Source organism: Pseudorca crassidens, chromosome 18 (assembly GCF_039906515.1).
Source record: "Pseudorca crassidens isolate mPseCra1 chromosome 18, mPseCra1.hap1, whole genome shotgun sequence".
In the NCBI taxonomy this organism is placed as follows: Eukaryota; Metazoa; Chordata; class Mammalia; order Artiodactyla; family Delphinidae; genus Pseudorca; species Pseudorca crassidens.
This window is the reverse complement of record NC_090313.1, coordinates 68339956-68362999: the sequence shown is the minus strand read 5'-3', so window position 1 is coordinate 68362999 and position 23044 is coordinate 68339956. Positions and strand designations below refer to the sequence as shown.

The 23044-nt window shown below is 42.7% G+C and overlaps 1 protein-coding gene across 6 annotated transcripts in view; it reads right to left on the bottom strand.

Annotated features, from left to right (window-relative positions):
• Window positions 1-12545, bottom strand: part of DCLK1 (doublecortin like kinase 1) — a 325310-nt gene extending 312765 nt beyond the window's left edge. For 3 of the 6 annotated variants that reach the window (XM_067713356.1, XM_067713358.1, XM_067713355.1), the window contains exons 1-2: window positions 12278-12544; window positions 7162-7556 (exon numbers count right to left, since the gene is read on the bottom strand). In XM_067713356.1, the coding sequence (XP_067569457.1) occupies window positions 7162-7537 (376 nt within the window). In that variant the 5' untranslated portion in view covers window positions 7538-7556; window positions 12278-12544. Of the gene's footprint in view, window positions 1-7161; window positions 7557-12277 lie in introns of all 6 variants that reach the window. The other 3 variants (XM_067713357.1, XM_067713354.1, XM_067713359.1) reach the window with 3 other exon arrangements.
• Window positions 12546-23044: the final 10499 nt, after the last annotated feature.

The following is a 23044-nucleotide window of genomic DNA, read 5'->3' as shown; positions in this document are numbered from 1 at the left end:
AGTTTCAGCTTAGGAGACTATTACAACAGTACAGGAAAGAGATGAGAAGAGTCAAGGGACAGGGATATGAGGGGTCATTATTTAATTTTTTAAAACGTTTTTGCATCTTTCAAAATGTTCTATAATGCTCACTGTATAAAAATGTGCCACTCCTTCAGCCATAAAAAAGAATGAAATAATGCCATCTGCAGCAACATGGATGGACCTAGAGATTATATTAAGTGAAGTAAGTCAGACAGAGAAAGACAAATATCATATGGTATCTCTTATGTGTGGAATCTAAAATGACACAAAGGAACTTATTTGCAAAACAGAAACTGACTCACAGACATAGAAAATAAACTTATGGTTACCAAAAGGGACAGCGGGAGTTGGGGGGGGTGAGATAAACCAGGAGTTTGGAATTAACATATACACATTAGTATATATTAAATAGATATAAATAACAAGGACCTGCCGTATAGCATGGGGAACTATATTCAATTTCTCATAGTAACCTATAATGGAAAAAATCTGATAAAGAATAAATATATATGTATGTATAACTGAATCACTTTGCTGTGCCTGAAAGTAACACAACACTGTAAATTAATATACTTCCATTAATAAATGGTTAATAAAAAAAAGTAATACTTTTAAAACAGTATTGAGGACTTGAAAACTATAATAATGGTGGTGAAAAGGAGCAAACAAACTGAAGAAATGTCTTAAGCAGAATCAACAGTAAGTTGTGACAGCTTGGATTTGCGGGATGAAGAGAAGGAGAAGCCAAAGGTGATGCTGAATTCGATGGTGACACCATTTAACAAGATGCAGAAGATGAGAAGAGGATTAAATTCGGGATAACCTAAGAGAATGGGTTCACATCTATACATGCTGAGATGAAATGACTCAGGATTAGAGTATACGGTGAATGTATCCAGGTGGCTGGAGCGCTGAAGGAAGGTCTGATCTGGGACTAATTGGCCTTAAAAGAGTGGTTAAAATAATGGAGTTGATGACGTCACAGCAGATGATCCCAAGACAGGAAAGTGAAGGGACCTGTGTATAAAGCTGAGGCAAGTAACGAGGAAAACAGAAAATCACCCTTTGGACACCTTCCTAACACTGGTACAGGCAAAATCCAGCGAGAAATGCCAAAATTCATGGGTGAAAGTTATTTACATAGCCGCAAAGTTCCTCCTCAAAATATTTATTAATTACAGAGGGGGAAAGAGTAACTTTAGAGTGAAGATAACTGGCAGACACCTCCTTGGTTAAATGGGTCATAGTTAACCTCACCAGCAACAAGACATGGCAACAGCACATACTCCTGAAACGATGCCCTAAAAAGGATGCAGCCTCGCTTCTGTGGAATCCTTGCCACAAATGCATAACTTCAACCTAATCACCAGGTTAAACCAAGTTGAGGGACATGCTACAAAATAACTGACCAGCACTCTTCCAACTGTCAAGTCATTAAAGACAAAGAGAGATTCAAGAACTGTCACAGCTTGGAGGATATGAAGGAGATAGGACAGCTAAATGCAATGTGTGATTCTGGAACAGAAAAAAGGCCACTGGTGGAGAAACTGGTGAAAGCAAAATAAAGCCCATAGTTTAGTTGCTAGTATTCTCAAGTTAGTTTTTACTTTTGATAATTAATACCATGTCTGTGTAAGTCATTCCCTCATGAGAATCTGGGTCGAGTATATGGGAACTTTCTATCTTTGTGACACTTCTACTAAGTACAAATTAATTTCAAAATAAAAACTTTTTAAAATGAGGCAGGTAGCCTGGAAAAAATAGAACTGAATCCTTTCCTCAAAAATTATACTAATATGACTTTCATTAGAATATTTTTTAATGAAAACATAAAAACACTAGAAGAAAATAAGAGCAACAATTTTGTAATCTCAGGGTACAGAGGACCCAAGGGGTATGAAAATCAAGCCATAAATGAAAAGACTGATTCATTTGATTATATAATTTTGTTAAATCTGGCAAAAAAAATAGAAAATAAACAAAATCACTAAGGACAATCTGGAAGAAAATACTTGAAATTAGTATCACAAAGGGCTAATATATTTAGAAGAAAAAAAAAGAAAATCCTAGAAGTCAACCAAAAAAAGACCCCAACCTGGTAGAAAAATGGTCAAAAGCTATGAAGAGACAATTCATATGGGAACATGAAAATTAAAACTATAAAAGGATACATGTTTTTCTTTCCTTAACAGATCGGCAAATGACAAAACATTTGGTAAAACATTGTCTTGTAGAAAAACAGCCACTCTCATATATTACTAATGGGGAGTACAAACTAGTACCACTTCTATGAAGGGAAATTTTGCAATGGCTCTTAAAAATTTAATGCTTGTACCTCTCTATCCAGCAATATTACTCCTAGGAATTGATCCTATGCATATTCTCCTACGTGAGTGGAAAACTTAACATTCAAGGATATTCCCTGCAAAACTGTTTCTAATAACAAAGGATTGGACACAACCTAAAGGCCCATCAATAAAAGCCTGGTTAAATAAAAAATGGTACATTTGTAAAAAGGGTTACTCTGAAGTCAGGAAAAAGATCACAGTGGTTCTAGACTTGTGTTATGCTATATTGTTAAGTGCACAAAGCAAGGTGCCAAACTGTAAGCACAGTATGTTAACTTACAGGCAACTGATATGCATCTTCTTAACAAGCACTGGTATCTTTGAGGAGATGGATACTCAAAAAACTACTAGTAGACTGTTGGCCACTGTTGGCCGGGAATTTTAGCGAGGCATGTTTTATAGCTTTTCAAAACTTAATTAAAACAAAAAAACTCAATGCAGCAGGGAGAGGCACAGAGTAAGCTAGTGAATTAGAGAAAAAAAAAACCAGATGATACCACGTCAAGGGAAAGGAAAATTGCCAAGAGAGCTGGGGGCCCTGGAAATCATGGTTGGAGAGAGATTCCCTGACTGTAGGGTGAAGTCTGGGTTTATTCCCGAGAGGTTAATACTGATGGAGACTTGGGAAAAGCCCTTATGCTGGGGCTCGGGAGTCAGGCAGTGTCCATGGTGGGGCGGGGGTGCGCCGGGGGTGGTCACAGCATGTGGGGGAGCCGAGGAAGAGAGGGGCCTGTTTCTAATACATGCAGAGTTCATGTACCAATTAACTTACATATATCCGGAAGATAGCATCCTTGCATCGTTTTTATCCTAAGGCTTAAAGGAAACGCCCTGGCCCTTTCAGACCTACATTCACACAAGATGTTAAAAGATGTTACTGAGACAGTAAAAAGATCAGTGGACGCCAGGGGTTAGGGGCAGGGTGGGATGAAGAGGCAGAACACAGAGGATTTTCAGGGCAATGAAACTATTGTGTGATACCACAGTCATGGATACATGTCATTATAACTCCGTCCAAACCCACAGAAGGTACGACACCAAGGATGAGCCCTCGTGTAAACTACGGACTTGGGGTGATAAATGACGTGTCAGTGCCGGCTCACTGACTGTAACAAGCGTACCCCTCTGGTGATAGTGGGAGACGGTGTTCACGTGTGGGAACAGGGGGACATGGGAAACCTCTGCATTTTCTGCTCAATTTTTCTGCCAACCTAAAACTGCACTAAAAAAAAGTCTGTTTACAAGTGTGGGGAAGGAGAATGCCTATTCTTCAACACATCACTAACACCTGAGCAACCCACAGAGAAAAACCAATCAATCAGTTGCTGCTTGGTATGTAAATTACATCTTTTTCCTAATGGTTCAAAGGTTTTAAGTGTTACTCCTTCATTTATCCTCACAACATCTGCATAGCTACAGTGGAATACAAACGGTGTAAAACTGGGTAAAAAGAGGCAATATTGGGAAAATGAGGCCACGTCTCAAGGTGAATCACCTGCAGAAATAGGCCTGCAATTCAACTTTCCTTATTGAGCAACACGGCTTTTTTTAAACATATAAAGGCCATTTTGAAAGCAAACAATTAGGAGTGTCATCCATGGTCTACTCTGAAGTGCATGCATGTACATGTGTGTGTGTATGTAAACATACATGCACAGACAAGCATACACACACACACACACACACACACACACACACACACACACACACACACACACACACACACCACTCATACAGTTATACTCCAGGCCAAGAGCTAGCTTTATCAACATTTTTAAGCCAAATTTAGGCATAATAATAATACAACAGTTAAAGTGACCAGCAGACCGTTATAAATAAAGAAACTCACATACATCATCGTCCGAATTTCTAGTCTGAGATAAGTGAGAATGAACAAACTCACAAAAAAACATTACAAGTCAGATATATTTGTCACAGCACTCACTAAAAGGATTTAACTTAAAATGCAAACGTCATCATGTTGGAAAGGGAAATGAGAAGCTAATAACATGCACTGACGTTTACATAAAATTAGTATGTAAAGTGGGAGCTATGAACCTAATGATGAATGTGAAGCAACGGTTTGCATTTTATCAGACTAAGCAAAAAACATAATTGACAAAGAGGCAAATCTAAATGAATTTCCAGCTATTTCAACACTAAGTGCAGCTGCATGAGAACTGTCAGTGTTATAAATGAAAAAAAAAAATCTGTTTAAACTGAAAAAAAATTTTAAATGCAGCCAATGAGTGAACTTACCTACTTTACTGAAGTTACCATTTATTTAATCAGAAAAAGGTATTTTTTTCCAAAAAGGAATTTTTTAACATCAGAATATTCAATCTGCAGTTAACTTCTTATTGATCAAGGATAAAGGTGTTTGGAGGCAAATGAAAATAGTAAAGTGTTTCTGGGAGCAGTATCTGTCATTCCTGGAATTAAGTCAAGGTTAAAAATATTTGTTTTCAAGAAGAAGCTAATACAATAAGATTTCATTTAAAAGCCACTAAGAATATATATATATATATATATATATATCTTAATCACTTTGCTGTACACCAGAAATTAACACAATATTGTAAATCAACTATACTTCAATTTTAAAAAGCCACTAATACCACCCCACTCAGTATCTTACTAGTGGCAGTTATGAGCTCAAGTGCTGGTACCAGCGGGTTCAAATCTTAACTCTACTATTTCTTGCTGTGCGACTCTGGCAGATCACTTAACCACACTGTGCCTCACTTTTCTCATCTTACTATGAGGATAACAGTACCTACACCTCCTAGGATCATTGTGAGAATGAAAAATGTTCATACATGCAAGACACATGCTCAATATCTGCGAGCTATCATTATCATCATCACTCAGGACAGTAGTCTCTCTCTCAGGGCAGGTGTTCTTTTGTGCTAAAAAACTGACAAAGAAGATGGTGGCGAGCATGCCATGATTTTGCTGGTCCCTGGATATAAAGTACTGTCATATCCCACCTCTCACACCTTCTCCTTGGCGGATGGGAATCATGGGAATATCTCTGCCACTTCTGAGTGAAGATCGATCCTGGGTGAGAAACTGACTGAAGTAACCCTCCCCCCGCACAGATGTTGCACAAGTGACTCTAGACCAGAGAATGCCAAGCCCAGGATGTCTTAGAAGGTGCTTTGAGATCTTGGCATATTTTCCCTACAACACCATCAGCCCTCAAAGGGATTGCTTACACCTGACTTTGTACTTGATCTTTTCCCAGATCCTCTGGAATATCTCACCAAATTATTTATCCTGTATTTTCCAAGGTCATGAAAAGACAAGGCACAAAAATCAAAGCTGATACACAAATATTCTATGTTCATTCTTCCCCTTTAATTTACTGGAAGTTCCAGCATCTGAGAAGGAAAAAGGCCAAGTCTACAGGCTTCTTGGCAGGGTGATGAGTCATCGAAAAGAGATGTGAATTCCCACAAAATAAACATAACCAAACCCCTCCACACCCTCTTCTCAAATGCAGTCATACTGTGAGTGGACTGGCATCCCTGCCAAGGGATCAAGGGAAGAGAAATGGGAGAAAGACAGAGAAGCCCTCAGCCTTGAATCACGTACAAACTCTGATTCCAAAGGAAGACCAGAGTGCTTGCCTGTGTGCAGTCAGGGCATGGCATTCGTCCAGGATCCAGACAGACTGCAGGGCCTGGGCAAATACATCTGGAGTAAAGATGAACTCGGGGTGAAATCAAGCTCTCCCCACATTCCCAACTTCCTTTCCCGTGTTGCTTTGCACTAATATTTCATGAGGACCTTGAGACCTCAACTTAGAAAAATCTACTCTCCAAAGAGGATCGGCTACCCTCATTTACATCTCAGCATGAATTTAACCCCGGTTATTTTTCTCCCAAGTTGTTTTACTTCAATTATGATTTCTAAGGTGATTAGAGACCTCACGCCCTGTTCAAACAGGGTCAGTCCTGAGACACATATATTCCAGAGGAGGCAACCTACTCTGCTTGCACGAGACACCAGGCCTCATCCGTGGACCCAAATAGTCCTATTTCCACATGAAATGTCTAAAATAGGTAATCACTATTAACCTACGTTAAACTTAACAAAAATAAACTGAGCAGATTAACTCCTCAAATACCACAGAAAGACAACAATCCTTTTAAACTTAAAATCAGTCAAACCTTAAAATAATTTTAACATTGAAATGTGTCATATTGGAAAGAACAGGCAGCAAATCTAACTTTTGGTCCAGCAACAACACTATCTTACCATGTACGCACAGACACATGACACTTGAATTTTGGGGCCTCAGTCCCCAGTGATTAAAATTAAAAGGTTTGATACCTATCTAAGATTCCTTAAAACTCAAAAATTTCATGATCTATTAGTTATTTTCAGTTCAAGTACTTTCACACATGTGGTAGCAAAAGTTCAATTTGCAGCTAGAAATAAATAAGAACTATGTAATTAAAGATATAAAAATGGACTTTTAAAATTAACATAGCACGGGTGTGAGAAACAATAGAGAGGATGCTGTAGAATGAAGACACTTTTTCCCTCAGCCCATTATTATAAGCTACCTGATCGAATACCACTAGGTTTGTTGGGGTTTTTTCTTTTTACGCTACTGTACAGACAAGGGAACTCTCCACCATGTGGAACAGTAAGGATCACAGCCACAAGGCTGAATGCTGTCTCTTAGAGATCAAGCAGAAGATGGTGAGAATAATATGGACCTGTGGGAACCGAAGCCATATGCCCTAGGGTCACTTGGGAGGTATCTCCCAGCTCTCACCTTCCAGCAGCTGGTCCAGGCTGGAAATCTTCTTGAGCCCATCGATGGTGTAGATCGTTCTCACCCCCTGGGGCAAATTCACGTTATCCGACAGAGTTCGGGTCAAATCAGCCAGCAGGGCCTCAAAAGATCGGAACCGGTCTGGGGAGATGGCATACACAATCCCTTTGAAGTATCGATCTCCGTTTCGATAGAAACGAACTTTCTTGGCCTTCTTCTCAGAGCTGAGGGTCTGCAGCGTGCGGGTTCGGTAGAAGCTGCAGTGGGCGCTGTGCGTTGGGCTGGGCAGCCCGTTCACCCGCGACCCTCGGCTGTATCTCTGCGCCTTATCCCTTTCATCGAAGTGCTCCAACTCCATGTCTCTGCCGAAGGACATGACGGAGGTAAAGTTGAACCTGGGAGGCACAGAAACACAAACAGCCACACAAAGATGTTATTTTTGCACCCTGATTGGAAAGGCTCAGCTTGAGAGCAGCTGATGGAGATATTGCTATAATCGATGATATGTTTAATATGAATTATCAAGTTGGGAGAGAAAAGACAAACAAATAGAAGAGGCAGACCCAGTGGAAACAGCTTATTAATCAACCCCAGTTTTGTCAGAATACGGCTGTACGCATTGACCACCTAGCACGTCAGGTTTTGAACCGCTGTTGTTTCCAACAGTCACAACAAACCTTTCAAAGTATTGTTAACCCGATTTACAGATGAAGAAACTGAGGCACAGAAAAATTTCTCCTAAATTTCTCCAAGTAATTCAGTTGAGAAATGCCTGAATCAAGAGCTCTGCCCCAGGTTTGCCTGACTTCAAGGGTAGGTGGGAAACGAGCTTTCATTTCACTACAGGGCTAAAGATACAAGATATAGTGGTGGCGGTGGACGAGGAATCAAAAGAGGGCGGGTAGCATGTAGGAGCCAGATTGTAAACATTTTACCTGGTGTTTGTACTCTCCATGGCTAGACCAAGAGCAAACAATCTGTAGATTCTACCAACTTAAAAGAGATTTTCCAGCAGATTCACATATTGAATTGAAATTTACTTAAAAAGTGGACCCACCATAACTCATTTACTTATATTTAATGCTTCAGATAAGGTGGATTAAAAAAAAAGAAGAAAAAGGAAGGTGGGGGAGGGAGGAGAAAGGAAAGGAGGCAGGGGCAGAAGAGAAGAAGGAAAAAGAGAAGCAGCACAGCAACAAGAACAAGAAGAAGGAACGGAAGTTACTTCTTTGGGACACTTGGCCTTTCCTTCCACTAAGGCTCTCTCTGTCTGTGGTTGAGAAAATCGAGATTTGAAGATGTTGACCGAGACTTGACCCCGTATGAGCTGCGTAACCTTGAGAAATCTACTTGTTCAACGTCTTTAAGCCTCGATTTCCTGAATCACACACGGAAAAGATAACAGTACCTACCTCCTAGTTAACGTCAGCTATTAAGTAAGTTAAAACACATAAAGCACTTAGGGTAATGTCTACCCTGTGATAAGTATTAATACTTTTGTTAATAAAATCTGCCTTTCTGTTCCTGACTTTGTCACAAAAAGACCTAGTAGGAACAGAATCTCTCCCCCCGGTGAGAGGCTCCAGGTGAGCTTCCCCCTGCCCCACCCCCGCCACAGATTTCCAGCTCATGACCTTCTAAAAGGTACACCTGTGCCCCTACGTCCCCACTTGACTTTCCATGGAGGCCTGTCATCAGCTGCTGCCTGTGGGATCAATTCATCCTTGCTCAGGGGTTAGCTGATAAGGGCTTGTGCTGTTGCCCCTCACAGGGGATCCGTGTTTTAAACAGGGCAATCTAGAAAGTGGGAAAACCTCAACATTCAAAGGAAAGAAGTTTCAAGGACAAAGTTTCAGGCATATTGAAATAAGAGTTGAAGGGAAATGGAAAACTGGGGGCAAGAACCTTACAAGTGCTCCCCAAATCCCACCACACAGACGATGTCACCTTTCCGAAGGTCAGTCCAAACCAGCCCAAAGTACTGCCAAGCTTCCCTGACCTTTCCTTCACCCTCAGTCAACTGACCTCTGAGCCATTCAGAATGGCTACAAATTCATGCTCAAAAGCTTCATGCACTGCTAGAGACTGTGCACACCTGAAATGAGTGGAGTGGAAAAAGCTCACATTTATTGAACGTCTATGACGTGCCTGACACTGTTACGTGGCGATCAACTGCTGTGTAACATGCTAAGAGCTCCCTCTAAACCTCCTGCCAGTCCAGTGAGGGAGGGGGTATTATTGTGACTGAGGATGAGTGCAGGATGTATCCAGGGTCCCAAAGACAGAACTGAGGGCCTTGGGACTTGAACCCAGATTCACTCCAACTGCCTCTGAAGCTGGCACTCCCTCCTTTCCGACTTGTGCACTCTGTCCTAGAGGCCTAGACCCCCTGGGATTGGCCCATCATGACATGTAAAGTAAGGTGTTTAAAGCCCTCACTCCTCACTAGCTCTGTGACCTTGGGCAGGCCACTTAACTGCCAAAGACGTTGTGTGCACAGAGACCAGGCAGTGGTCTCCAGGCCATCAACGTTTTCACCTGCTCATGATTCTACAGCTGACCCTGCTTGGGGGAGGGAGCAGTGGGCTGGGATTCAATCTGGAGTGATTATTAGTTTTGTGTATTTTTTTTCCTCCAAATATGAAAACCGCCTCATGCCACTCAATAACTTCACTTTTAGTCTAAATTTGCATTTTCCAGAAAAAAATATACCATATATAGGTAGGTATGAAGTGGTTGCATTGATTTTGAAGTTAGATAACTTTAAAACAATTATTAGTTGATATCTAATCCTTCAGAGAGCTATTAATTAACAGAGCCAATATTTTGCCCATGATATCATAACTGCTCCTACTCTGTTTTTAAAAGGAGTTCTTTTGTCTTCCAAAAGGGATGTGTGTGTTGGGGGGATGATGATGCCAGTACTCAAAAACCCATGCCACCTCACTAGACTCTTCAAACTTCGTAAAGTATAAAGGTCAGATGGGCTGTTGAAGGTTTTGTTTTATTTTTTATATGCAGTGATCATTCTTCCAACCCTAGGCATTTCCTTCCAAATCCAAATAAACCAAAAGAAAACGTGCAGGACATGCAGAAAGGAGGGCACAACTGTGTCACCAGAGTGCAAATCTAATTCCAAGGGGCTCTTGTTGATTCGCAATCGGCAAAGGTCAAATTATTTAGCAATTGTTGGAATTCCCTTGAGGGAACGGGCTTCTAGAACCAACAATTCCACCCCAATTGGGGGAGGAAAAAAAAAAGATCAATTTAAAATAGAGAAAAGTTGATTTTATTTGTATATTTCTCCAAACTGGATCATGTGTCCAACCACAGCAGGGCCCACGTCTTTTACTTCCCTTCACTGAGTCTGCCCCAGAGTAGGCAACGATGTGGGTGACAAAGAAAAACCACACTCAAAGTGAAATCATTCTCAAGGCTACAGCTACCACTAAATGAATGTCGAAAACCACACCAGACAGCTTCGTGTTCCAGATATTATGTGTGGCTTCAAAATAGGTATTCTTTCCCTTGCTTGGCTGGCTCAGCAATTCCACTGGCTTAGTCATATACTCGAATCAAGAGCTCCTGAAGAAGATTCACTGGGCTTCCACAGGTCCCCACTTTCTGCAAGGAAGCTGGCTAAAGGGCACAGCCACGCGTTCACAGGCCATAGATGGCTAAGGCCCTGGGCACACATGTGTCCTGGGACCGAGGAGGTAACTGCACCACCTAAGCCACAGAGGTCCCAGAGGCTTGGGTGGGGAAGACCCGGCCTGGGTCTTATCAGAGATTTCCCTATAAACACTCCCAGGCCAAGAAATCAGCTTCTTCGACTGCTCTCTATGGGATTTCTCACCATTTTGAAGAAACTGTGTGTTCATCCTTCTCTAGATGAGCACACGAGTTCCTGTTTTGGAGATTACACACACACCAAGAAATAATTTGGCATAAACGCTACCACATCTAAATAGATGCTAGACCTGGAGGTCCCAAGGCACATTTTGCCAGTGGGATTAGGATGTAGGTGGATGGCCAGGCACGCACGAAGAGGCAAACACACCTTCAGTGTGCACGCACCACCCCGGACACAGATACCACAGGATGTGTGCATTCCTTTTACACTGTTCCTACATATAACCTCTCTTAAATTCCTTCTGACCCGCATTCATATGACATTTCATACTTAAAAGGCCGTCCTACTTTCCCGGCGAAAAGAGATATATTTAGGAACATTCATAAAACGTATTCATGGAACACCCTGCCGTGTGGCCGCTGAACGCGTGTGCACCAGAATCTGGACACACATTCATAGAGGCGGGGAGAGCAAGCCGGCCTGAATGAAACCTTTCAATCGCTCCATCTCCTGCAAGCACCTCTTGGCCCAATGCAGCAGCGATTCCGAGCAGACCCGGTTTTCAGCAGCGGCCTCTTTTGTGGGGGGCCGTGCGGGGCTGGGCGTGCGTTTCCCCGCTAGGAGGGAAATGCCATTTCCTCTCCGCAGGCTGTTAGCACTGCAGGTACTAATTTGCACACGGGGCAGCCACGCTGTCCCCAAGGGAACTCGAGGCCCCGCAAACGTGCTTGCAGCACCCACACTGCAGTCAGCCCCCGCGCACGGATCGCCCCGTCCTCAGGCACACACCACCCTCCCGGGCCCACGGGGAAGCACGCACACAATAAGAGGCCCGACCCGACCACTCCTTCTGGGCGCACACTTGGTCCTCACTCCGCGGCCAGTTCTGACAATGACAAACACCTGGCCCAGCTCCTCCGCCCTAGCTCTCCATCTCCACTAACAAGGCGGCCGAGAGAATGGGGGCCCCGCTCGCCCGACTCGTTTTCAGCCGTTTTCAGCCCGGTGGCACCAGACAAAAGAGGCAGGTGCCAGCAGCCCCAGGGCCGCCTGCACACACCGCCCCCGGCCGCGGCCGGGCAGCTCCTTTCGAGGAACGGCGGGAAGGGCGGCCGCGGCCGAGGGGGCGCCCGCCTGCCCTCCGCGCCCGCGCTCCCCTGCACCCCGCGGTTGCGGGAGGAGTCGGCGCTGTCGGGCCCCCGGAGGGGCCTCCCGGCCGGCCCGCCCCTCGGCTCCCTTCCCCGGCGAAAGCAAACCACGCACCGGTCTGCGGAGAGACGCCGCCGGGGGTCTTTGTGGCCGCGCTCGGGGCCGCCTCCTGGTGCTGTCTTCGCGGGGCTGGGTGCGGCCTGACCGCAGGGCTGTGGGGCGGCGGCGGGGCCGGGACTGGGCGGCGGCCGCTGCTGGACCGCGGGCGTCTGGGCTGCAGCCGCTAGCGGAGGGACGCGCCTCGGCCGCTACTCATCGAAATGCGGCGCTTCGCACAGTCTCACTCCTGCCTCTCTCCGGAGGAGGGCGGCGGCGGCGGCGGCTGCGGGCGCGCTCCCTGCTCTAGTGGCGCACTCGCTCCCCCGCCCACCCCCGCTCCCTCCGCCTCCTCCGCGTGCGCGCCCGGCGCCCCCGCCCCTCTGGGCAGAGCGCGCCCACCACGGCTGCGCCCCGGGCCTTCTCCTCCTCCCCTCGCCCTCTCCCGCCGCCGCGACCTCAGTGCATCTGGCTGGAGCAAACCCCCTGACCTCCCCAGGCCCCGGGAGTGGTTGTCTGGAGATTGGGGCCGGTCGGTGGTGGACCTGGGGACAGGCAGAGAGAACGTGGACCTGGTCTGAACCAGGAAACGTGCAAGGCAGAGACGTGAGGTGTGGCCGAGCCGTGAGACCCCCTCCCTAAGGGGAGGCAAGGGAAACAGTTCCTCCCCCCCACCCCCCGCCACTGTACACACACTTCGATGTGACCTCATGGTTTGACACCTTTCCCAGGATCATGAAAGCCAACGTGATGGCCCTGTCATCACTTCTCACCCAGGACACATCCATGCAGCACCTCCTGGGAGGACCATCCCCAGACCCTCCCAACCTACCCGCACTAGTGTCACCCTCAGGCCCCCTAATTGGGATGGGCCAGATCTGCTCATAGATCCCGCCCATCATCTCCACTTGACCCCCAGACTGGAGTCACCCTTTGAAACAGTGATCTCTGCTTGGAGCTGAATATATGTCACAACAGGCCCTTGATAACTTAAAGGCCAAGTTTCGCTACTGGACCCCTCGTGCCTGCCAAGGCTGGCGGTCAGCGCTGGAAAGCCCCATGAGCTCACATAAGCCTCCGCCACACACACACCCCAGGGGGCAGGAATGTTCTCAAAGCTCAGGCTGCTCACAGCTTCCGCCAGTTTTTGCACGGAAGTCCAAGAATCAAGTCGCAGACTTCTGGTGAACCTTAGCCTGGTTCAGTGGGCAGCCTGAATTTTGGTCCAGTTAACCTCCTGACTGTCCCTTGAGACATGTATTTGTCCCAAATACTGTACATACACAAATACACGTGCATCTCTCTCTTCCTGAGCTTACACTTTTCAATAGAAAATCAAAATTTTTTCTCTTGTCAGCTGAGCCGTTATGTATTTGACTAGTTATTATTAATAAGAGCTATTCTGAAGTACTTTAAAAGTATTATGTAAATACTAACTACCCTTTGTTATAAAAGGCAGCTCAAAAGAGATGCATGTTACATATTCAACAAGTGCTGCAATATTTATTTTTGAACTACTGAATAGCCCAGGGATGAGAGTACAGTGAACTCACCAAATTAACTAAATGCAAAGTACTAAGCCTGTTCCTTCAAATTCTAATCAGAATGAGGGCCAAGGGGTAAGTGCAGAGAAAGAAGCCAAGGGTATTTTGAGAAGGGAAATCAAAGCTTCTGTTTATCTTTCCTGTGACAGATGCCAACTGATTTCTGCCAATATGCTAAACCAAGAAATATATTCCATCTCCTTGCCCCCATGGATATTCTGTCAGGGTCATTTCTTAAGCACTTTAAGTAGCTCAACTGTATCTTACCTCTTTCCTAGGTCTTCTCTCTGGGATATGCAGATACTGTCCAAAGAAACACCTTTGAGTTTGATTCTCCCAGCTGCAATGTGCTCTCACTAGAAATAGTTGGGCATCATTAACCCTTTCAGGACACCAAAGGGCAACTGATAACTAGGTGGGCACACTGAATAGTACCCACCAGCCAATATACCATGGTCATATCATTTAGCCAGGACAGGAGGATGGTAACAAATGGCTCCCAGTGACCTGACAGAAGTAACAACAGAAGTGCCTAAATTATTTCCAGGGTAGTCTTTGGCAAATCTAACTGCTATTCAATAATAATTCCTAATTGAAGTGAAATTTAATCAGGAAACTCCTAGTTCAAATAATTTTCAAAAACTGACGTTACTTCCAGTACATCACAAGGATACTGACCAGAGAAGTGACTGACCCTTTTCTCCATGAAAATCTGAAGGCAACAGAGGTCTCATTCTAACTCCCCAAAGCTAACTCTTTTTAAGCTGTGTACCCCAATTGCTGCTCGAAGCAGCCGCAGCTGTGCACCCTGCAAGATGACAACGGCTTGGGCACTGTTCTGTCGGTGGCTCCTGTTAACTGAGCGCTTGCTTTTTGCTGTGCTGGGGGCTTTTGTACGTTTTCTTATTTCATCCTTATAAGAACCATTCAAGGTAGGCATTACTATCCTCACCTAACAGATGAAGGAATTTAGGCAGAGGGAGGTTACCTCATTTGCCCATAGTCATGTAGCTAATAAATCTCGAGCCCAACTCCATTTTTTTAAATTCCTGTGTTTTAAAATTCAAGTCACTGGGCTTCCCTGGTGGTGCAGTGGTTGAGAGTCTGCCTGCCGATGCACGGGAGGATCCCACATGCCGCGGAGCGGCTGGGCCTGTGAGCCGTGGCAGCTGAGCTTGCGCGTCCGGAGCCTGTGCTCCGCAACGAGAGAGGCCACAACAGTGAGAGGCCTGCGTACCGCAAAAAAAAAAAAAAAAAAAATTCAAGTCACTTTTCCAACTGCTATGCCCACATGCTTATAAAGCAATACCAAATTCTAATGTGAAGTGTAATCTATTTTGAAAAAATGCAGCCTTTTAACCAATGGATTTATTATTTCATAACAGAGTGAGAACAACTCTTGCTGTTGTGCTGTAGTGATGGGTACCATCAGGTGTGTCTGCTCTGAGCTAAACGTTTTCATGAGAACATTTGCACTTCATGCTCGTCCACAAAGTTGATGGACAATCTTATCTAAAGGGTGTTTTTTTTCCTGAAATTAAGTTTTCAGATAAAGCCAGGGAAGATAAAGAAAACTAAAGAGTAATAATTTTTAGGAACTTCTCTGGTGGTCCAGTGGTTAAGACTCTGCACTTCCAACCGGGGGGTGCAGGTTCGATCCCTGGTGGGGGAAATAAGATCCCACATGCCACGAAGACAAAAATTAAAAAAAAAAAAATTTAATTCTTAAAGAAAAAAGAATAATAATTTTTAGTTGACCACATACCTCTTTTCAGGTGCCTTTATTGGCTTCTTCTTAGAACCTGTACTCAATTATGCAGATTCAAAGAGAATTACAGAATAAGGGATGTTAGCAGTAAGAGATGCACTTCCTGCTTTTCCCTCTAGGAGGGGGAATTTACTGTGTCCCGTTCACGTCTCTTCAGTCCTCCTCCGGGACCAAGGGCATGCAGTGCTACTGGGCTAGAGTACCAAGCATATTTAGTGCCCACCACAACTGTGAGAAACAGTTTTATAGAATATGATTGTCATTTTAATTTTCCTTTGTATTTCTTCCCGTATGGTAAAGGCTCCTTATGGCATTTCCCACAGCATTTCCTAATTGCCTCTAATTACAGAACACTTCTGCCTTCCTCCAGAATGAAAGAAACTCCCTGATGAGGGCCCTTGCAACAGCCGGTCCAGTTTTCACCCCGTGTGTGAATCCCCGCCACCACAAGTGGCCTTTCAGCCTCCACTCTGCTGCTTCTGAAGGTGGCACATGTGACACAGTGGAGAGAAATGAGACTACCCTCTGAGAGTTACGCTAGATCAGGGGATTCTAGAAATAGTGAACGAGATCTCTAAATTTTTAACTGGCCATTTCTCTCTGGCTTGGCGTTCCAGACATGATGAGGGTCCAAACTACAAAAGGCTATGGACCTACACAAAGGAGCAAGGGACTCTACCACCCCGAGAGACCCTCCCTAAGCTGACAGAGAGCTTCCCAAAGCTCATTTCTCCTTTTCCTACGTGTGATTTCCTTTAGTAGAGAGGGACTCAGCACAGCCCAGTCCCCTGCCAAGCAGCGCTGCAAATTAAACCCAGAGCCACTTTCCTCAACCTTGCCTGGTGGTGCTGGCTCTTCTGTTTGGATCTACAGGGGACAAATCGAATGGCCCTGCCATCCCCTTGACAGCCCTATTGTATTCTACCAAATTCTACTCTGCATTTCCTAGGAACCCCCAGCCCTTCAGCTGCTTCTCATGTGACACGGCTTGGAAATGTCAGTGGTGCGCAGCTGTCAAAATCTCCCTCAATATCTGCCTCTCAGAACTGGACCCGGATGGCAACGGTGGTCTCACTGGGGAAGCTCCACGACTTCAATTGTCCTCAACACACTGCTTCTGTTAAAGGAACCGAACATCACATCAGCCTCCCTGGCAGGCATGCTGCACTATTGACTCATTCAGTCAATTAAAATCTCCATGCCTTTCACATGTTTGGCTCTTAAGGCCCCTTATTCTGTATTTGTTCAATTAGATTTGGGGGGGCCTAAGTTCAGTGCTCTGTATTTTCCTTCTTAAATTGTGTGTTGTTATTTGATCCACCTTTCTAACCTGCTGAGTGGGATCCCTTCAGACACGTTATGTCACCACGACACGAGAGCGATCCCTCCAACCTCCTGTCAGTCTGATTAACACCACACCCTCATCTCATCTTGATAGTGGATAAAAGCTTTCAATAGAACATGATCACAGCAGGCCATGTTAGCTACAGCAAATAAAAAACATGTTCTCTAACGGCAAATAAATATCTAGAGATCCAGTGATCGCTGAAATTCACCTTTTTACGTCTAGAATTATATCCTTGACTTTGTTGCTATTTCGAGGTCATAGGTATATTTATACTGATAGATCACTTTCAAGTTTTCATTCCTTCATCCATTCATCCAATAGATAATTTTCGAGTGTCTCCAATGTGCCAGGCACTGTGCTAGGCGGGAACAATACAACCATGAGGTAGAATTGCAAATATCCTCTTCCCGTGGCATTGACAGTCTGTAGGGAGTAGGATGGCAAATGAAATTTACACAAATAATTACTTAATCCCAGTATCACTAAGTACCGTGAAGGAAAAGAACAAAGGGCTTCAGAGAGAGCTTGCCTTCCCTAAGGAAGTAACATTTAAGAAGAGACCTGAAGCTACCCAGCAGCAGGGTGGAAGAGTATGATTCCAAGCAGAAGAAATAGGCTTATGAAGACTGAGTGGGAAGCAGCTTGTTCAAGGAGCAAGAGATGGGCTGAGGACAGAGGAGGAAATTATTCTCTAAGAATTTAGATACACAAGCTAGGCCTCATGTAGGTTTGCAGCCTAAAGTCATACTTCCTGGGGGCCTCAAAAGCCTTCAAGTTCTCGATTCTCTTAAAAATGGTCCCCAGGAACTTAGGAGAAATAAACTAAATCCTCATTGAAGAAACCCATCTTTAACCTAGGCCTCAAAAGATCTCCACTTATAAACTTCCAAAGAATATAGGCTTATGGTTAAAAAAAAAAAAATCACAAAATATATCAGTAAAGAAGGCATCATGAGTATGAACTAGAAAAAGAAGAAGAAAATAGAATCAGAATCAAAATGATTTCTGACAGTGGAGTTATCTAACATGGACTATAAAAAAATATATATGTATGGAAGAAAGGATACAGGTTGCGAGCAAAGAGTAGGGTATTATTTTAAAAGAACCAAGAATATTTCAAAGAAAAGTAACAAGAATAAGTTATGAAAATTATAAATAAAATAACTGAAATTAAAATCTGAGTAGGGACTTCCCTGGTGGACCAGTGGGTAAGACTCTATGCTCCCAGTGCAGGTGGCCCAGGTTCGATCCCTGGTCAGAGAACTAGATCCCACATGCAAGCTGCAACTAAGGGTCCACATGCCGCAACTAGGAACCCACATGCCACAACTAAAGAGCCCGCACGCCACAACGAAGATCCCATGTGCCACAACTAAGCCGAGCACAGCCTAAATAAATAATAAATAAATAAATATTTTTAAAAACCCAGAGCAATGGCTTGTTCAGCAAATTTGTACAACTACAGAAATATTTAACAAACTGGAAATTAGATCCAAAGAATTAACCCACAATGCAACATAGAGAAATGAAGAGATGAAAGATACTAATAGTTGAGTTATAAATAATAATTTAGTAAAAAGTTTTTAAAAATACATCTAAATAGAGTCTCAGAAAGAGAATGGGAAAGGGAATATTTGAAGAAGATATGGCTTAGCTTTTTAAAGAACTGATTAGAGGTATTAAGCCCAGATTTACGAAGCCAAAGGTGTCAAAAATGTAAATAAATGAAATCCACACATAAACTGCTACAGTGAAACTTCAGAGCACCAAAACTGAAGAATAAGACTTTAAAAGAAAAAAGGACCAATTACAGTGGATCCCCGATGTTCAAGAATTCGTATTTGCAAATTCGCCTACTTGCTAAAATTTGTTTGTAACCCAAAATCAATATTTGCAGCACTTTCATGGTCACTTGTGGACATGCACAGAGTGGCAAAATATTTGAGTTTCTGCACACATGTTCCCAGCTGAAGTCAAGTAGAGTGACCCTCTGTCTAATTTCAGCTCTCATAGTGTAAACATGTGTCCTTTTCACAGTCTGTTTATTGATAGTACCACATTTTCCTCATTTCTGTGCTTTTTGTTGGCGATTTTGCTGTTGAAAATGTCCCCCGAGCATAGTGCTTAAGTGCTGCCTAGTGTCCCTAAGTGCAAGAAGGCTGTAACGTGTCTTTGGATAAGAACCATGTGTTAAGTAGGCTTCATTCAGTCATGGGTCACAGTGCTGTTAGCTTGAATTCAATGTTAATGCTTCAACAGTATGTATTAAATAAGGTGTATTTTAACAGAAACACAAATAAAATAAGGTTATATATTGATCACTGATGGAAATGTTTTAGCTAAAAGTTTCTAGTGATGAAGAGTTCTTACACAGTGATAGAAGATTTAATTGATCAAGAACATACATTGGTTCCGAGTTGGTATAAACAAAATAACATGATCTCAATAATATACGGCAAGAATTGACAGAATTATAATAAGAAAATGGAAAAAAATTCACAAATTGCCAAGTATTGATATCATACAGTCAATATTCTCTTCTACAATGCATTTAAGAAAGAAATGAGTAATTAAAGGGAAATTAATTAAAAAACCCATACTTTTTAAAATTTTCAAATATACTTTCAATAATACATTGTCCAAAGAAGAAATTATAATGGATTTTAGAAAATACATTAGAAAACCAATGAGCTAAACATCTAATACCAGAAGTTAAAAAGAAAACAACAAAATAAAACCAACATAAGTTTTTTAAAAGGTAAATACAAGAACCTCTCGGGAACTTCCCTGGTGGCACAGTGGTTAAGAATCTGCCTGCCAATGCAGGGGACACAGGTTCAGCCTTGGTCCGGGAAGATCCCATATGACGCAGAGCAACTAAGCATGTGCACCACAACTACTGAGCCTGCGCTCTAGAGCCCGTGCGCCACAACTACTGAGCCCGTGTACCACGACTACTGAAGCCCGCGCACCTAGAGCCCATGCTCCGCAACAAGAGAAGCCACCGCAATGAGAAGCCCGTGCACCGCAACGAAGAGTAGCCCCCACTAGCTGCAACTAGAGAAGGTGCACACGCAGCAACAAAGACCCAACGCAGCTAAAAATAAATAAAATAAAAAATAAATATTTCTTTTTAAAAAAAGAACTTCTGGTAGGAAAAATTCTAAGATGCCTCTCAAGATTTCTACCTCTTTGTGTGCACACGCAATATAATCCCCACTTGTTGAGTGTGGGTTGGCTTGACCTAATCAGGTTAGCCCCTTTAAAAGAGTATGTAGAGGTCGTAGACAGAAGTCAAAGAGATCCAGAGCTTCAGCAGGGCTCTCCTCCTGGGCTGGAACAAAGCAAATAGCCATGTTGTGAACTGCCTATGGATCCACATGGCAAAGAACTGTGTTTGGCTTTTAAAGGCTGCGAGTGGTCCCCAGTCACCAGCTAGCAAGAAAATATGGACTTCATGTAACCACAGGAAATGTTCTGCCAAAACCAGTGAGCTTGTAACTGACTGTCAACAAAATAGCTACAGTAAGAGATGGTAAATAGAAGATTTCTAGCAGCTTGGGTGTCCAATTCAGATGTTCCATAAATGATGGATGAAGACACCTAGAATGATGCAATCATCTTGAATTTAGATTTAAAGTTATTGGGGGAGTGATCCCAGGAAGCAGGAGTGAAGGACTGGCAAAAGAATATGTTCTATTTCCACCCCACCTCCCAATTATGGAACATATAATACAAAAGTAAATGTCATGTTTCCCCTTTATGTTTTTTCATATTCAATATAATTGTACAAATATAACTAGGAAGGCATAATTCACCAACAGAGTGAACTGTGTTGGCTCCAAATCAGTCTACTTATACATTAAATTCTATATTTATGGGGCTTCCCTGGTGGCACAGTGGTTGAGAGTCTGCCTGCCAATGCAGGGGACATGGGTTCGAGCCCTGGTCTGGGAAGACCTCACATGCCATGGAGCAACTAGGCCCGTGAGCCACAACTACTGAGCCTGCGCGTCTGGAGCCTGTGCTCCGCAACAAGAGAGGCCGCGATAGTGAGAGGCCCGCGCACCGCAATGAAGAGTGGCCCCCGCTTGCCGCAACTAGAGAAAGCCCTCGCACAGAAACGAAGACCCAACACAGCCAAAAATAAATAAATAAATAATAATAATAATAAAAATATTTGTAAAAAACCCATATAATCGTTTAAATAGACCCAGGAAAAACATCTGACAAAATCCAACACCCATTGATCCATGCTGTTTCTCACCATACTAGGAATAGATGAGAACCTCTTCAATATGGAAAAGGACACCTACACAAAACCTACAGTTATATTTAATGGTGAAAGACTGAATGCTTTCCCCCTAAGATCAGGAACAAAATAAGGATGTCAATTCTCACAACTTTTATTTAACATTGTTCTAGAGGTTTAGTTAACTGGCATAAGGCAATAAAAAGAAAGTTATCCAGATTGGAAAGGAAGAAGTAAAATGGCCTCTATTCACACACAACAAGATGTAGAGAATTTGATGAAATCTACAAAGAAGCTATTAATAAATTAGTTTAGGAGATCAATGCACAAAAATCACTTGCATTTCCATATATACTAGCAACAAACAAGCTAAAATTAAATAAACAGTTACATTTAATTATTAGTAAAAATTATTATAAATAATAAAAGACTATGACAAGAGACAAAGAAGGACATTACATAATCGTAAAAGGATTGATCCAAGAAGACAAAAGAATTATAAATAGGAACACCTGAATACAGAAAGCAAATATTAACAGACATAAAGGGAGAAATTGACAGTAACCCAATAATAGTAGGGGACTTTAACATCCCACTTACATTGACGGACAGATCATCCAAACAGAAAATCAATAAGGAAACACTGGCTTTAAGTGACACGTTAGATTAGATGGACTTAATAGGTATACATAGAAATTCCATCCAAAAGCAGCAGAATACACATTCTTTTCAAGTGCACATGGAACATTCACCAGGATATCTCACATGCTACACCATAAAGCAAATCTCAATAAATATAAGAAGACTGAAATCATACCAAGCACCTTTCCCAACCACAACACCATAAGACTAGAAATCAACTATAAGAAAAAAAAACTTTTTCTCTTAGTTAACCTTTTTAGTATTTTGTCTGCCAGTTTAAAATGGTATCCTTTGATACCCACCAACTACCTATGAGAGTCAATGATCTTATTTTCTCTCATCTCATTTTCAGTTACATTCTTTCTACAGTGTCAGATCATATTGTCTTTACATATTATTCTTCCCCCATGTCCCCAACTATGCTTTAATATTAGCTTTACGCTTAAAATATATTAAGTTCTCATCATCTTTTGCCAAGTTTCCCCAATTATCTGTGGGCTGGATATGCTCATCCTTAGCAGATTCCTCAGAAAGTACTTGTGTGTACAGTATTCTTTGAGTTTTGCATGTTCAAAACTGTTTTTGTTTTTGTCTATTTAAATGGTCTTGTTACTTGAAGAACATCTTGGCAGAATAAAAAAATCCTTGCCTCATACTTTATTTCCTTGAGTTTCCTGAAAATGTTACTCCACCATTTCCTTCGTCTGTTGCTCTTGAAAATCTGATGCTAGCCTAATTTTCTTACTTTTATACAGGTAATGTGGTCTATTTGCTTGGAGGCCCTGAGGATTTTTCTTTGATTTACTAGGGTATGTATCACAGCGAATCCTTTCAGGTCAAGTTCCAGGTACTTGGTCAGCCCTTTCAATAAGCAGACAAGCTTTATTTGCAGAAAGATTTCTTATATTATAGCTTTAAATATTAGTTCTGTTTCATTATTTTGTTTTTCTTTTTTAGAGACTCTATTATTTATGTATTGGATCTTCTTTGCCTGTTGTTCACTCCTATCTCTTTTCCTCTAACGGTTTTTTTAATTCTTTCTGTCTCATTTTCATATTCTTTGTTGTTTTCCTGCCTAATGTCCATTATTACATTACTGTTTAACTTTGCTCTTTCTTGGCCTCTAATAACTTATTCTCAAATTCTCTGAGTTTAATCACACTTTATTGCATTTCTTCCTATTGTTTGTTTGTTTTGTCCAGTTTTAGTTTTAGAATTTTTTATTGTGAAT